This window comes from Loxodonta africana, unplaced genomic scaffold (assembly GCF_030014295.1).
Source record: "Loxodonta africana isolate mLoxAfr1 unplaced genomic scaffold, mLoxAfr1.hap2 scaffold_34, whole genome shotgun sequence".
Taxonomy (NCBI): domain Eukaryota; kingdom Metazoa; phylum Chordata; class Mammalia; order Proboscidea; family Elephantidae; genus Loxodonta; species Loxodonta africana.
In genome coordinates, this window is record NW_026975055.1 from 241,509 (window position 1) to 259,034 (window position 17,526).

Below are 17,526 nucleotides of genomic sequence, written 5' to 3' on the forward strand. Positions count from 1 at the left end.
GAGGGTCAGCAGTTCGAATCCGCCAGGCACTCCTTGGAAACTCTATGGGGCAGTTCTACTCTGTCCTATAGGGTCTCTATGAGTCAGAATCGACTCGACGGCACTGGGTTTTTCTGGGTTACAATTCTCTCTTTATCTTTGGTTTTGGCAAGTTTGATTATAATACGTCTTGGTGACTTTCTTTATGTGGAGTTCGATGAGCATCTTGGATAGATATCTTCTCGTTTTTCACAATATTAGGGAAGTTTTCTGCCAACAAATCTTCAACAATTTTCTCTGTATTTTCTGTTATTCCTCCCTGTTCTGGTACTCCAATCACTAGTAGGTTGTTTCTCTTGATAGAGTCCCACATGATTCTTAAGGTTTCTTCATTTTTTAAAAGTTCTTTTATTTGATTTTTCTTTAAATATATCAGTGCCAAGTGATTTATCTTCAAGTTCAGAAATTCTAGGTTCTACTTGCTCAATTCTGCTCCTCTGATTTTCTATTGAGTTGTCTAATTCTGTAATTTTATTGTTAATCTTCTGAATTTCTGATTGCTGTTTGTCTATGGATTTTTCCAGCTTATTACACTTTTCATTATGTTCCTGAATAATCTTTCTAATTTCTTCACTTGCTTTATCTGTGTGTTCCTTGGCTTGTTCTGTGTATTGCCTCATTTCCTTCCTGATGTCTTGAAGGGTTCTGTATATTAAACTTTTGTATTCTGCATGTAGTAATTCCAGGAATGCACTTTCATCTAGAAGATCCCTGGATTCTTTGTTTTGAGAGCCTGTTGAGGTGATCATGGTCTGTTTCTTTATGTGACTTGATATCGACTGTTGTCTCGAAGCCATCTATAAGTTATTGTGTTAGTTTGTGCTTGTTGACTGTGTTGTAGGTTCTTGCTTTGTTTTGTTTTGATATACCCAAATGGGTTACTTGAGTGAGCTAGCTTGATTATTTTTGCCTTTGGAGTTCTGATGTCCTGTCCCCAGATGGCTAGAGCTGTTATGAAGTGTATCAGTCTAGGAACCTATTTGCTTTTCTTGTATGAATTCAGCTCAGGTTTCCAGGTAGCTGACCATCAAGTGTGTGGTACAGGCTCTGTCCTACAGCCTTAGAGGGGCAGCGTGATTAGTGTATGTACCAGAATCTGATTGCAGGAGGGGGTCACACTCTGAACAAGGTAGAGGGCTGAGAACCAACCTACGAGTGTCTCTGAGGAAAGTGCGTCCCTATTCCCTAGAGCGTGCAGTGGGTGGGCTCTGAAGTTGGAACGTGGGCACCCAAAGTTTTTTGTTGTAAGGACTGGGAGGTACCAGTTATCCTTGGACCCCTGTCATGGGTGGCAGGGCGACCTGAGTGGAGCTACGAGTCCTTAGGTCTCTGATGTGGGTAGGTGAAGACCTTGTTTAATGGGCAGTTCATTTTCTAAGCTTGTCTTTGAAGCTCAGGGCTCCCAGCTTGTCACAAATATACTTGTTTCACTTTCTTTTTCTGGTCTTTGTTGTAAAAAGGGCTCGCTGGAAGTGCCTGTCTATTCTGCCATCTTGGCTCAGCCTCCTATTTTTATTTATAACATTAAAAATATATATGCCCTTTATCTAGCCTCCAGAATAACTCTATTAGTTTAATTCTAACGTCAAAGAGTAATTTATTCTACATTTTGGATGTCTTTACATTAACAAAGTGAAGTATTCATAGAGAATCCATTGATTGACTTAATCGTTCATTGTGATCATTTATTGCCTATTTCTTGCTTTAGAATTAGCAATGATATTTTCAGTGTGGGTACACATTTTTACTCTATCTGTAGTTAACCTTTTACTTAAGATTTTTTCCATAGCATTTTTCATCTCAGAATTTCTCAAGGTGTATATCAGAGGATTCTACATGGGAGTGATAACTGTATACAGCACAGTCATGGATTTGTCAATGGGAAAGTTGGAAACAGGTCTAACATACAAGAAAATACAGGGGACAAAAAAGAGGACAACCACTGTGATGTGGGAGCTGCAGGTAGACAGGGCTTTGTGCCTCCCTTCCTGACTGTGAGTCTTCAGGGAGCTTAGGATGACCCCGTAGGAGATTAGTAGAAGGATAAAAATTACCATACAGATGGCTCCACCATTGGTAACAACAGTGAGGCCTATAAAATAGGTGTCGGTGCAAGCAAGTTCCAATAACGGGTACATGTCACAGCTGAAGTGATCAATGACATTGGGGCCACAGAAGGGGAGGCTGTACACAAAGAGAAGTTGAACCACAGAGTGCAAAAATCCTCCAACGCAGGCCGCCACCAGCAACAGAATGCAAACCTGTCGATTCATCATGGTCAAGTAATGCAGTGGCTTACAGATGGCCACATAGCGGTCATAGGCCATTGCCACCAGAAGAAAGACCTCAGTACCACCAAATACGTGTCCTATGAAGAGCTGGCCCATGCAAGCTGGGAAGGAAATAGTCTTTTTTATCATAGAGTAAGTCTACGATCATTTTGGGAGAAATGTCAGTGGAATAAACAGCATCCATTAGTGACAGACAGGCAAGGAAGAAGTACATGGGGGAGTTCAGGGAGGAACTAACAATAATGATCATGACAATGAGCACATTTCCCACCATCGTCACAATGTAGATGAGCAAAAACATGACAAATAATGCTTTTTGGCCCTCAGGATCCTGAGTGAGTCCCAGGAGGACAAATTCTGTTACATTGTTTCTGTGTCCCATTTACTCTTCTGTAAGACCTGTTTCAGAGATGGGAGCTCAGGAGAACAAACCTGTAATGAAATCATGAAGACAATTATGAGTATGTCCATTAGGTCATGGAGCACTTCTGCACCATTTATTTTCTACAGTGGCTTATACATAAGAAACATTGACAAATGTCTACTGAGATTCTCTTCCAAAGATTCAAATATGCCTACCCTTAACAATTCTAGTTCTTCTCAGATGACTGGATTGGGCCTACAATAGACAAACTCTATCTCTAAATCTTAGTGGATCTTCTATAAATAAGTCAGAGGCCCAACAGTCTTTCATTCATTTAGTATTTCTTTTTTTAAACATGACAGTACTTGATATAGAGGTCTGCATGACAAAGAGGGGAAGGATGTCTGCTCTCAAGAAACTTATTCTCTGGTGGCGAAGATAATTAAATTGACATAGAATCAGTACTTAGAGTTGGTAATCTTTATTGTGAGTCCCTTTACAGTATGATCTATATAGCACCAAAAATAACCCCACTTCGGGAATATCTCACGAAATATTATGATATTCCACTATTAGAAGTTTGGATCTTCCTGCCTCAAAGGTTGTTCAGTCTTTATGAATCTCTCACTAAATTTGAAGAGCCTGGACTTCGAAATGTATCAGATTACTATAAAATTTTTTGCACATTATTCCCTGTAGCAATTATTTGGGCATAGTCTTAAGGATCCACAATGCTTTCCATTTCCTCTTTGCTTGTCCCACAACTCAACACACTTCTATACACTAGTGACATACAGTCAGTACTTTGATTTGGTAGTATTTGTGGTGAGTGCCCTTACAATATGATCTCTATTTTAAGCAAACATTTTTAACTGAAGTTAACTGCCACATAATGGTTACCAACTAGAACATTAACAGCCAGTATTTTCAAACCAATTGGGGGTAAGCTGGGCAGTAATGGGGGAGAAAATAGAAACTGTAAAGAGAAGTAGAGGACAATGGAACAGGGTTTTATGTATAATGCTTCTTAGGCACTGATAGTGGACACAATTAGGAACTTCAATGTCAAGTTTCCAAAAAGGAACATACTCAAAGGAAAAGACCAAACTCAGTGTAGGAAAGCATGAGCTTTAGTGATTTTCTAAATTTAGTCACAAGTCTGTCTCAATTCACTCACTGGAAAATAAAGGATTAAATAGATGATCTTAGAATCCTTCTTTGACCTACTGTCTTTCATACTATCAGTGAAATCCCAACTTATTTTATTCTGCTGGGTACTTCTATTTGTATATTTTTAATTAAACAACAATCTCCAAGCTCATTGATGTTACTTTAAAAATGCTTGCCGGTGTTGGAATTGGATCATTACTGTGGCCAAATATTGGGTAAGGTTTCCCACTGAGTGTGCGCCTTTGTACAGCCCAGGGCTTCCTTGAGGAGAGAGCACAGCACAGTGATGACTAATGTGCACTACAGAGCAACATTGTCTGTGTAGGAATTTCCCCTTCCCCAATTAATATCCCAGTGACCCTGAGGAACTTCATAAACCTCTTTGTGCCTCAGTTTCATAATTTGTGCATGGGGAAACCAATCGTATCTATCTCTGAAGTTTTTGTGTGTGTGTTTTTACATGTAAAGTGCCTAGAGCACGCTCTGGATCCTGATGAAGAATCAAAAAATCATAGCTTTTTACTATTGCTCTTGAATGTTTCTCTATGGACATTTGATCAGAACAAATCATCTGGATCTTTGTCACATTAGTAATAAGTGTATTACTTATAAAAAGAATATTATATACCTATAACTCACAGACACACATTTTGGGCATAGAATAAAACTACATTTTAAGAATTATCTATTTTGTTGCATATGTGTCATAATATCTACCTATCATGGTATGTATATTGATGACAGTTAAGCAGAAAAAAAGGAAAAACTTGTACCCATGCATCAGATGGAGGCCTAAAGAGTAGAAAATGAAAGAAAAGAAGAATCAAATCAGGAAGCAGAGAAATTATATTTAAGAAATTAATATTCACAATAATAGGGGTATTAATGTGTTAAGTGGGGATAGCATTCTTACGAAATCTTCAGAAAGATTTCTTCTCGTGAAAGAATCCTGGAAGGCCAACCGCTGAGGCTTCCTGAACTTACTCAGGAGGCTTCTTGGGAAACCACTACAAATAGACACAGATCCCATCCTACAAAATAAAGAGTAAAAAAAGAAAAGGAAATGAAAGCAAAAGAAGGGGAACGGGGAGAATAGATGAAAAGATAAAAGAGGAGAAGAGAGAAGATGGGAGGAGAGGAGGGGAGAGAAGGAAAGAGAAAGAAAGGGAAGGAAAAGGAGAAAAAGAAAAGATATTTCAAAGGACAAAAAAAACAAAAAAACAAAAAAAACATTGATTCCTCAGATTCCCGAGCACTTATGGTTAAAGACAAACCCAAGACAGAATAGTACATATGTAGAGTCAAACACAATCTTTAGGACTATTTATTGTTGCAGAAAATCATTGAATTACTAAACCTCAAATGTAGACAAGCTGATCTCATTTATTTTGATTTGGTTGAGAGAAAAGAACACGTGCAGAAGAATTTTGAGCTTTCTTTTAGAAACCAGCTGTAATGAGCACTCTGTATGTCTAAGTGATTCAAGAGTTCTCTCATTTTTGAAGCTGTAGATTAATAAAGGCACAGCTGTTGAAGAATATAGTGGTAAAGATAGTTTATATCTAAATCTTTTTTTTATTAACTTTTATTGAGCTTCAAGTGAACGTTTACAAATCAAGTCAGTCTGTCACATATAAGTTTACATACATCTTACTCCGTACTCCCACTTGCTCTCCCCCTAATGAGTCAGCCCTTCCAGTCTCTCGTTTTGTGACAAATTTGCCAGCTTCCCACTCTCTCTATCCTCCCATCCCCCCTCCAGACAGGAGATGCCAACACAATCTCAAGTGTCCACCTGATATAATTAGCTCACTCTTCATCAGCATCTCTCTCCCACCCACAGTCCAGTCCCTTTCATGTCTGATGAGTTGTCTTCGGGGATGGTTCCTGTCCTGTGCCAACAGAAGGTTTGGGGACCATTGCTGCCGGGATTCCTCTAGTCTCAGTCAGACCATTAAGTATGGTCTTTTTATGAGAATTTGGGGTCTGCATCCCACTGATCTCCTGCTCCCTCAGGGGTTCTCTGTTGTGCTCCCTGTCAGGGCAGTCATCGATTGTGGCCGGGCACCAACTAGTTCTTCTGGTCTCAGGATAATGTAGGTCTCTGGTTCATGTGGCCCTTTCTGTCTCTTGGGCTCTTAGTTGTCGTGTGACCTTGGTGTTCTTCATTCTCCTTTCCTCCAGGTGGGTTGAGACCAATTGATGCATCTCAGATGGCCGCTTGTTAGCATTTAAGACCCCAGACGCCACATTTCAAAGTGGGTTGCAGAATATTTTCATAATAGAATTATTTTGCCAATTGACTTAGAAGTCCCCTTAAACCATGGTCCCCAAACTCCTGCCCTTGCTCCACTGACCTTTGAAGCATTCATTTTATCCCGGAAACTTCTTTGCTTTTGGTCCAGTCCAATTGAGCTGACCTTTCATGTATTGAGTGTTGTCCTTCCCTTCACCTAAAGCAGTTCTTATCTACTAACTAATCAATAAGAAACCCTCTCCCTCCCTCCCTCCCTCCCTCGTAACCACAAAAGTATGTGTTCTTCTCAGTTTATACTATTTCTCAAGATCTTATAATAGTGGTCTTATAAAATATTTGTCCTTTTGCCTCTGACTAATTTCGCTCAGCATAATGCCTTCCAGGTTCCTCCATGTTATGAAATGTTTCACAGATTCGTCACTGTTCTTTATCGATGTGTAGTATTCCATTGTGTGAATATACCACAATTTATTTAACCATTCATCCATTGATGGACACCTTGGTTGCTTCCAGCTTTTTGCTATTGTAAACAGAGCTGCAATAAACTATGGGTGTGCATATATCTGTTTGTGTGAAGGCTCTTGTTTCTCTAGGGTCTATTCCGAGGAGTGGGGTTTCTGGGTTGTATGGTAGTTCTATTTCTAACTGTTGAAGATAACGCCAGATAGATTTCCAAAGTGGTTGTACCATTTTACAATCCCACCAGCAGTGTATAAGAGTTCCAATCTCTCCCCAGCCTCTCCAACATTTATTATTTTGTGTTTTTTGGATTAATGCCAGACTTGTTGGAGTGAGATGGAATCTCATCGTAGTTTGAATTTGCATTTCTCTAATGATCGAGAGCATTTTCTCATGTATCTGTTAGCTGCCTGAATATCTTCTTTAGTGAAGTGTGTGTTCATATCCTTTGCCCACTTCTTGATTGGGTTGTTTGTCTTTTTGTGGTTGAGTTTTGACAGAATCATGTAGATTTTAGAGATCAGGCGCTGGTCGGAGATGTCATAGCTGAAAATTCTTTCCCAGTCTGTAGGTGGTCTTTTTACTCTTTTGGTGAAGTCTTTAGATGAGCATAGGTGTTTGATTTTTAGGAGCTCCCAGTTATCTGGTTTCTCTTCGTCATTTTTGGTAATGTTTTGTATTCTGTTTCTGCCTTGTATTAGGGCTCCTAAGGTTGTCCCTATTTTTTCTTCCATGATCTTTATCGTTTTAGTCTTTATGTTTAGGTCTTTGATGCACTTGGAGTTAGTTTTTGTGCATGGTGTGAGGTATGGGTCCTGTTTCATTTTTTTGCAAATGGATATCCAGTTAAGCCAGCACCATGTGTTAAAAACACTATCTTTTCCCCAATTAACTGACACTGGGCCTTTGTCAAATATCAGCTGCTCCTATGTGGATGGATTTATATCTGGGTTCTCAATTCTGTTTCATTGGTCTATGTGCCTGTTGTTGTACTAGTACCAGGCTGTTTTGACTACTGTGGCTGTATAAGAGCTTCTGAAATCAGGTAGAGTGAGGCCTCCCACTTTCTGCTTCTTTTTCAGTAATGCTTTGCTTATCCGAGGCTTCTTTCCCTTCCATGTGAAATTGGTGATTTGTTTCTCTATCACCTTCAAAAATGACATTGGAATTTGGATCGGAAGTGCATTATATGTATAGATGGCTTTTGGTAGAATAGACTTTTTTACTATGTTAAGTCTTCCTATCCATGAGCAAGGTATGTTTTTCCACTTAAGTATATCCTTTCGAATTTCTTGTAGTAGAGCTTTGTAGTTTTCTTTGTATAGGTCTTTTACATTCTTGGTAAGATTTATTCCTAAGTATTTTATCTTCTTAGGGGCTACTGTGAATGGTATTGATTTGGTTATTTCCTCTTCGGTGTTCTTTTTGTTGATGTAGAGGAATCCAGGTGATTTTTGTATGTTCATTTTATAACCTGAGACTCTGCCAAACTCTTCTATTAGTTTCAGTAGTTTTCTGGAGGATTCCTTAGGGTTTTCTGTGTATAAGATCATGTCATCTGCAAATAGAGATAATTTTACTTCCTTCATGCCAATCCGGATGCCTTTTATATCTTTGTCTAGCCTAATTGCCCTGGCTAGGACTTCTAGCACGATGTTGAATAAGAGCAGTGATAAAGGGCATCCTTGTCTTGTTCCTGTTCTCAAGGGAAATGCTTTCAGTTTCTCTCCATTTAGAGTGATGTTGGCTGTTGGCTTTGTATAGATGCCCTTTATTATGTTGAGGAATTTTCCTTCAATTCCTATTTTGGTGAGAGTTTTTATCATAAATGGGTGTTGGACTTTGTCAAATGCCTTATTTGCATTAATTGTTAAGATCATGTGGTTTTTGACTTTTTTTTATTTATGTAATGGACTACATGGTATAAATCCCACTTGATTGTGGTGAATTATTTTTTTGATATGTTGTTGAATTCTATTGGCTAGAATTTTGTTGAGGATTTTTGCATCTATGTTCATGAGGGATATAGGTCTGTAATTTTCTTTTTTTGTAATGTCTTTACCTGGTTTTGGTAGATGGTGGCTTCATAGAATGAGTTGGGTAGTATTCCGTCCTTTTCTATGCTTTGAAATACCTTTAGTAGTAGTGGTGTTAACTCTTCTCTGAAAGTTTGGTAGAACTCTGCAGTGATGCCGTCCAGGCCAGGGCTTTTTTTTCTTGGGAGTTTTTTGATTACCGTTTCAATCTCTTTTTTTGTTATGGGTCTATTTAGTTGTTCCACTTCTGAATGTGTTAGTTTAGGTAGGTAGTGTTTTTCCAGGAATTCATCCATTTCTTCTAGGTTTGCAAATTTGTTAGAGTACAATTTTTCGTAATAATCTGATATGATTCTTTTAATTTCAGTTGGTTTTGTTGTGATGTGGTCCTTCTCGTTTCTTATTCGGGTTATTTTTTTTCCTTTCCTGTATTTCTTTTGTCAGTCTAGCCAATGGTTTATCAATTTTGTTAATTTTTTCAAAGAACCAGCTTTTGGCTTTGTTAATTCTTTCAATTGTTTTTCTGTTCTCTAATTCATTTAGTTCAGCTCTAATTTTTATTTTTTGTTTTCTTCTGGTGCCTGATGGGTTCTTTTCTTGCTCACTTTCTATTTGTTCAAGTTGTAAGGACAGTTGTCTGATTTTGGCTCTTTCTTCTTTTTGTATGGGTGCATTTATCGATATAAATTGGCCTCTGAGCACTGCTTTTGCTGTATCCCAGAGGTTTTGATAGGAAGTATTTTCATTCTCGTTGCATTCTATGAATTTCCTTATTCCCTCCTTGATGTCTTCTATAACCCAGTCTTTTTTCAGGAGGGTATTGTTCACTTTCCAAGTATTTGATTTCTTTTCCCTCGTTTTTCTGTTATTGATTTCTAGTTTTATTGCCTTGTGATCTGAGAAGATGCTTTGTAATATTTCGATGTTTTGGACTCTGCAAAGGCTTGTTTTATGACCTAATATGTGGTCTATTCTAGAGAATGTTCCATGCGCGCTAGAAAAAAAAGTATACTTTGCAGCAGTTGGGTGGAGAGTTCTGTATAAGTCAATGAGGTCAGGTTGGTTGATTGTTGTAATTAGGTCTTCCATGTCTCTATTGAGCTCCTTACTGGATGTCCTGTCCTTCTCCGAAAGTGGTGTGTTGAAGTCTCCTACTATAATTGTGGAGGTGTCTATCTCACTTTTCAATTCTGTTAAAATTTGTTTTATGTATATTGCAGCCCTGTCATTGGGTGCATAAATATTTAATATGGTTTTGTCTTCCTGATCAACTGTCCCTTTTATCATTATATAGTGTCCTTCTTTATCCGTTGTGGTGGATTTAAGTCTAAAGTCTATTTTGTCAGAAATTACTATTGCTACTCCTCTTCTTTTTTGCTTATTGTTTGCTTGATATATTTTTTCCATCCTTTGAGTTTTAGTTTGTTTGTGTCTCTAAGTCTAAGGTGTGTCTCTTGTAGGCAGCATATAGATGGATCGTGTTTCTTTACCCAGTCCGTGACTCTCTGTCTCTTTATTGGTGCATTTAGTCCATTTACATTCAGCGTAATTATAGATAAATAAGTTTTTAGTGTTGTCATTTTGATGCCTTTTCATGTGTGTTGTTGGCAATTTCATTTTTCCACATACTTTTTTGTGCTGAGACGTTTTTCTTAGTAAATTGTGAGATCCTCATTTTCATAGTGTTTGACTTTATGTTAGTTGAGTCGTTATGTTTTTCTTGGCTTTTATCATGAGTTATGGAGTTGTTATACCTTTTTGTGGTTACCTTATTATTTACCCCTATTTTTCTAAGTAAAAACCTAACTTGTATCGTTCTATATCGCCTTGTATCACTCTCCATATGGCAGTTCAATGCCTCCTGTATTTAGTCCCTCTTTTTGATTATTGTGATCTTTTACCTATTGACTTCCATGATTCCCTGTTATGTGTATTATTTTTTTAAATTAATCTTAATTTGTTTGTTTTTGTGATTTCCCTACTTGAGTTGATAGCAGGACGTTCTGTTTTGTGTCCTTGTGTTGTGCTGATATCTGATATTATTGGTTTTCTGACCAAACAATATCCTTTAGTATTTCTTGTAGCTTTGGTTTGGTTTTTGCAAATTCTCTAAGCTTGTGTTTATCTGTAAATATCTTAATTTCGCCTTCATATTTCAGAGAGAGTTTTGCTGGATATATGATCCTTGGCTGGCAGTTTTTCTCCTTCAGTGCTCTGTATATGTCGTCCCATTCCCTTCTTCCCTGCATGGTTTCTGCTGAGTAGTCTGAACTTATTCTTATTGATTCTCCCTTGAAGGAAACCTTTCTTTTCTCCCTGGCTGCTTTTAGAATTTTCACTTTATCTTTGGTTTTGGCGAGTTTGATGATAATATGTCTTGGTGTTTTTCTTTTTGAATCAATCTTAAATGGGGTTCGATGAGCATCTTGGATAGATATCCTTTCGTCTTTCATGATGTCAGGGAAGTTTTGTGTCAGGAGTTCTTCAACTATTTTCTCTGTGTTTTCTGTCCTCCCTCCCTGTTCTGGGACTCCAATCACCCGCAAGTTATCCTTCTTGATAGAGTCCCACATGATTCTTAGGGTTTCTTCATTTTTTTTTTTAATTCTTTCATCTGATTTTTTTTTTCAGCTATGTTGGTGTTAATTCCCTGGTCCTCCAGATGTCCCAGTCTGCATTCTAATTGCTCGAGTCTGCTCCTCTGACTTCCTATTGCGTTGTCTAATTCTGTAACTTTATTGTTAATCTTTTGGATTTCTACATGCTGTCTCTCTATGGATTCTTGCAACTTATTAATTTTTCCACTATGTTCTTGAATAATCTTTTTGAGTTCTTCAACAGTTTTATCGGTGTGTTCCCTGGCTTTTTCTGCAGTTTGCCTTATTTCGTTTGTGATGTCTTGAAGCATTCTGTAAATTAGTTTTTTATATTCTGTACCTGATAATTCCAGGATTGTATCTTCATTTGGGAAAGATTTTGATTCTTTTGTTTGGGGGTTTGGAGAAGCTGTCATGGTCTGCTTCTTTATGTGGTTTGATATGGACTGCTGTCTCTGAGCCATCACTGGGAAACTAGTTTTTCCAGAAAATCCGCTGACTGGGACGCTGGCTCCAGGCTCCGAAAACAGTCGCTGCTTCCCTGTATTTGTTCGTTTTCCGTCTGTAAATCTGTGTTTGTTGTTCAGGGTTCTTAGATTGTTATGTACTTGATCGATTCACTTGTTTTTCCAAGTCTTTGTTGCAAGAGGGATCCGAGGGAGGGTCTACCTATTCCGCCATCTTGGCCCCGCCCCTAAATCTTTTTTAACTACTTATTTTCTGCAAGGTCTAGTGCACTTAATCTTAGTAATAATCAATGCTGGATTTCACTGAAATAAATATTCTATTGGCCAGCTAAGTTATTTACATGTAAGAAAATCAGTATGTAAAGTATCCACTATAGTCTAACTCCTCAAAGATTTGATACTATAAAAACTAAAAGAATTAATAAACTTTCAACTTAAACCACTAAGTTTACACCTTTCTAGAAAAAGAAATCATGTAACTTCTTTTTATAAGAACATGGCTTTTTACAAAGAGAAATGAGAATACCATAGTAACAAAAGTAACCTCTACAGTACATAACAATTACAGTTTTATGTCTCTCTAAGTGACAGTAGGCAAGGTACTTCCTGATTGCTAGTTTATTTTTGTATATATATCAAAAGATATATATATATATAAATATGGTTGTCACAAGTTTGTATATATACAAAAAGATATGTGTGTAAAGTTGTCATAATTTTAAAATATTCACACTTTAAAAACACGTATCAAACTTCCAGATGTAACAGGCATTTTTTCTTTACATCTTGACACAGTTTTAAACCCTCTAGTTTAAATACGGAGCCTTGGTGGTACAGTGATGAAGAGCATGGCTCTTAACCAAAATGTTAGCAGTTTGAATCCACCAGCTGCTCCCTGGAAACCCAATGGGGCAGCTCTACTCTGTCTTGCAGGGTCCTTACGAGTTGGAATCTACTCGACTCGATGGTAATAGGTTTGTTTTTTTATTTAGTTCAAATACATATAAATTAATTATAAATCTTTATTAACATACCACATATCCTATGAATCAAGATGACAAACCTATTGGCTTACTTGTAATGCATAACATGCTTCTTTTGTTATCTGGCAAATGGACAGTAAATATCTATCAGGATGAAATACTAAAGAAGAATAGACTGTGTATGGTCTAATTTATCTCTGTGTTTCTCTTGCTTAATTTTACAAAATCAAAATTAATATAATGAAATGTATTTAAGAAATTAGGTATATTTCAATATATCATGTAAATTTTTAATGAGTGTCCTCTGTCAGATGTTTCAAAAACTCATCTCTTGGTTCTTGTCCTTGTTCCTGAAAATCTGGGCTTCTTTCATTGAGAGTAATTGTAGATACCTCATGCATTTATTTATCTGCAATCACAGAAAATATGGCAATGTGTGGGTGATCAGTGGATCTAGAAATAGTTCCAAGTGGTTACACTTTTCATACTGCCACACAAGCTGCCCATCATATCATTTTTTTTTGTTTTCAGATAACTGTAGAAGTGTATGGGGATGCCTAAAACATTAAGACATTTAAAAATAATAGTAAACAGTTGAACGTTCTCACCTGTTGGGAAAATGTGCTGGAAGAACAATTAAAATCCTATGTTTGCATGACTGTAAAAACTGGGCAAATTAATGGAAATCAACCTGGCCAAGACGTTATTTAGTGATGCAAACCAAAAAAAGGAAAAATCACTCAATTTAGTCATTTGAAATTTTCTCTTTTTAATTAACTATCATGAAGCAAACAAAAATTACTTTACTTCTAGAATTTGGAGTAACAGTTATATCCCTAGTCATTAAATCTATACCTAACAAGGCAAAGGCTGTGATTTAACTTCCCAAGAAGACAACGACAGAGCTTTCTCACAAATAGAAGCAGAACTTTTCAGCAATTCAGTTGTTCAAAAAGCATATCCAAAGACAATTTCTTTCTTCATAAAAGAATGCCACTATACCTCTCCAACCTCACTCCAGAAAATCGTGACCTTCTATAAATTCCTACAAGCAATGAGAATACGTATCAACAGAAAATATAACAGGAGAACATCTATAGGATTAGATGCCAATTAAAGAGTGTCTCCAGCCTGGACAGGGATTTGAGTTTTCAGAAATCTCTTGGGTCATTCTATCAGTAAATAATTATTCCATTTATATGTGCAGACATAGTGTGTGGCTTTTTATATCATCACTGTTTTAAATGAAAGACAATGCAAGTTCATTATAAATTAGTTTCTTAGAATATTTGGAACAAATTCAAATGAAGTTACCTCTCCCGGACACTTTTCTTCCGTAGACAATCCTTAGAGGGAGAAAACAGGTCTTGCCAAGAAAAAGTAGCAGAAAGCCAAGTAATGAGAAATGTCTGTAATGTGAAGAGAAAATATTAATATAAAAAATATATAAAGTGAATAATAGATTATGAGTTTTATATTAGTAAGTCTTTAGATAAAGTGAAAGATATTTATCCCAAAATGAAGGGAGAACAAGCCCCAGATTCTCTTGCCTAACCATATTCCTAGCAGAGGAAGGCCTTACTCTGACTGTTAGAGGGTCTATAGCCAATAAATCCCTATGGTTCAGAGACAGAGAACAGTGGGACTAGGTAAGTTATTGAAATTTATCATCCAATTCTTGAAAAGACAGATAATCACAGTTCTTCAGTTCTGGACTGCAGTAGATTTTGTTGATCTAAGCCTGAATCCAGATCAGCTGAAACCATAACGATCTATTTCTCAAACACCATCAGCAAATGCCTTCATGAATAGTCACAACGTGAAGATTTAACTCCCAATCCAAGAAGATGCATCTTAACTTAATCACTTTTTTTCAGTTGGACCAACGCTCAACTTGACTAGGATTTCAACCTGGCACCTTAACTCTGAGTGAGCTAAAATTTTACTTGCATGTATGGGCCCTTCAAACAAAATTGATACACTTTATCAACTAACCCTGAAGCTTGCTATAACCTTGATGTTTACAGTTATGATGACCAATTAATAAATATGCTTATACTTCAAAAAGGTTTTAGTTGAGTTTTCTTGTCATTTGCAACCAAAAGCATCCTAATTGAAACACCCTGATCTTAAATGCGTATATGAATTTAGGTTAGTTTTACATTTGTGAGTATGTTTTTTGAGCAGTATCACTTGACTTTAATTTTTACAACATTAGAATCTGTCATATTATCAATAACAGTTCATTACTCTTTCAAAATTTACATGCAATTTCCATATGGTTCTGCTTCCTAATGAACTTTTAGAATCAGAGTAAAGAAGTGAATATACATTTACATTTTTCTTCAAGGATTGACTTAGGATACTACAACAGTTCTGTGAGATAAAATTTAGACATGCTAGTACTCAAAGTACTAGCATGTCTAAATTTTTTTAGTACTCAAAGTAAGTTGATTCATTGCAATCTTTGGGCAGTCCATAGTATGTTAAATATCTTTCTTTTTTTTTTAAAATTTTTATTAAGCTTCAAGTGAACATTTACCATTCCAATCAGTCTGTCACATGTAGGTTTACATACATCTTACTTCCTTCTCCCACATGCTCTCCCCCTATTGAGTCAGCCCTTACAGTCTCTCGTTTCGTGCCAATTTTACCTTCTTCCCTCTCTCTCTATCTTCCCATCCCCCCTCCAGTCAAGAGTTGCCAACACACTCTCCCGTGTCCACCTGATTTAATTAGCTCACTCTTCATCAGTATCTCTCTCCCCCCCACTGACCAGTCCTTTTCATGCCTGATGATTTGTCTTCGGGGATGGTTCCTGTCCTGTGCCATCAGAAGTTCTGGGGAGCATTGTCTCTGGGATTCCTCTAGTCGCAATCATACCATTAGGTGTGGTCTTTTAATGAGAATTTGGGGTCTGCATCCCATTGGTCTCCCGCTCCCTCAGGAGTTGTCTGTTGTGTTCCCTGACAGGGCAGACATCGATTGTGGCCGGGCACCAACTAGTTCTTCTGGTCTCAGGATATTGTAGGTCTCTGGTTCAAGTGGCCCTTTCTGTCTCTTGGGTTCTTAGTTGTCGTGTGACCTTGGTGTTCTTCCTTTGCCTTTGCTCCCGGTGGGTTGAGACCAATTAATGTATTTTAGATGGCTGCTTGTTGGCATTTAGGACCCCAGGTGCCACAATTCAAAGTGGGATGCAGAGTGTTTTCATAATAGAATTGTTATGCCCATTGATTTAGAAGTCCTCTCAAACCAAGTTCCCCAGACCCCAGCCCCTGCTTCGCTATCCTTTGAAGCTTTCATTTTATCTCGGAAACCTCTTTACTTTTAATCCTGTCCAATTAGGCTGACCTTCCTTGTTTTGAGTGTTGTCTTTCCCTTCACCCAAAGCAGTTCCCATCTACAGATTGATCAATAAAAAGCCCTCTCCCTCCCTCCCTCCCTCCCTCCCTCCCCCCTTTGTAACCACAAAAGTATGTGTTCTTTTCCGTTTTTTCTATTTCTCAAGATCTTATAATAGTGGTCTTATACAATATTTGTCCTTTTGCAACTGACTCATTTCGCTCAGCATAATGCCTTCCAGATTCCTCCATGTTATGAAATGTTTCAGAGATTCGTCACTGTTCTTTATCGATGCGTAGTATTCCATTGTGTGAATATACCACAATTTATTTACCCATTCATCCGTTGATGGACATCTTGTTTGCTTCCAGCTTTTTGCTATTGTAAACAGAGCTGCAATAAACATGGGTGTGCATATATCTGTTTGTGTGAAGGGTCTTGTATTTTTAGGGTATATTCCGAGGAGTGGGATTTCTGGGTTGTATGGTAGTTCTATTTCTAACTGTTTAAGATAACGCCAGATGGATTTCCAAAGTGGTTGTACCATTTTACAATCCCAGCAGCAGTGTATGAGAGTTCCAGTCTCTCCGCAGCCTCTCCAACATTTATTATTTTGTGATTTTTGAATTAATGCCAGTCTAGTTGGTGTCAGATGGAATCTCATCGTAGTTTTAATTTGCATTTCTCTAATGACTAATGATCGAGAGCATTTTCTCATGTATCTGTTGGCTGCCTGAATATCTTCCTTAGTGAAATGTGTGTTCATATCCTTTGCCCACTTCTTGATTGGGTTGTTTGTCTTTTTGTGGTTGAGTTTTGACAGAATCATGTAGATTTTAGAGATCAGGCGCTGGTCTGAGATGTCATAGCTGAATATTCTTTCCCAGTCTGTAGGTGGTCTTTTTACTCTTTTGGTGAAGTCTTTAGATGAGCATAGGTGTTTGATTTTTAGGAGCTCCCAGTTATCTGGTTTCTCTTCATCATTTTTGGCAATGTTTTGTATTCTGTTTATGCCCTGTATTAGGGCTCCTAGGGTAGATCCTATTTTTTCTTCCATGATTTTTATCGTTTTAGTCTTTATGTTTAGGTCTTTGATCCACTTGGAGTTAGTTTTTGTGCATGGTGTGAGGTATGGGTCCTGTTTCATTCTTTTGCAAATGGATATCCAGGTATGCCAGCACCATTTGTTAAAAAGACTATTATTTCCCCAATTGACTGACACTGGTCCTTTGTCAAATATCAGCTGCTCATACGTGGATGGATTTATATCTGGATTCTCAATTCTGTTCCATTGGTCTATGTGCCTGTTGTTGTACCAGTACCAGGCTGTTTTGACTACTGTAGCTATATAATAGGTTCTGAAATCAGGTAGGGTGAGGCCTCCCACTTTCTTCTTCTTTTTCAGTAATGTTTTGCTTATCCGGGGGTTCTTTCCCTTCCATATGAAATTAGTGATTTGTTTCTCTATCCCCTTAAAGTATGACATTGGTATTTGGATTGGAAGTGTGTTATATGTATAAA

The 17,526-nt window shown here is 37.5% G+C and overlaps 1 protein-coding gene across 1 annotated transcript; it reads right to left on the minus strand.

Moving 5' to 3' along the window:
- Positions 1-1,844: 1,844 nt before the first annotated feature.
- Positions 1,845-3,156, minus strand: LOC135229531 (olfactory receptor 4A8-like). Its single transcript, XM_064279045.1, is given in 2 exon segments — positions 1,845-2,453; positions 2,455-3,156. Coding segments are annotated over 2 exon segments (840 nt in total). The 5' UTR covers positions 2,713-3,156; the 3' UTR covers positions 1,845-1,871.
- Positions 3,157-17,526: the final 14,370 nt, after the last annotated feature.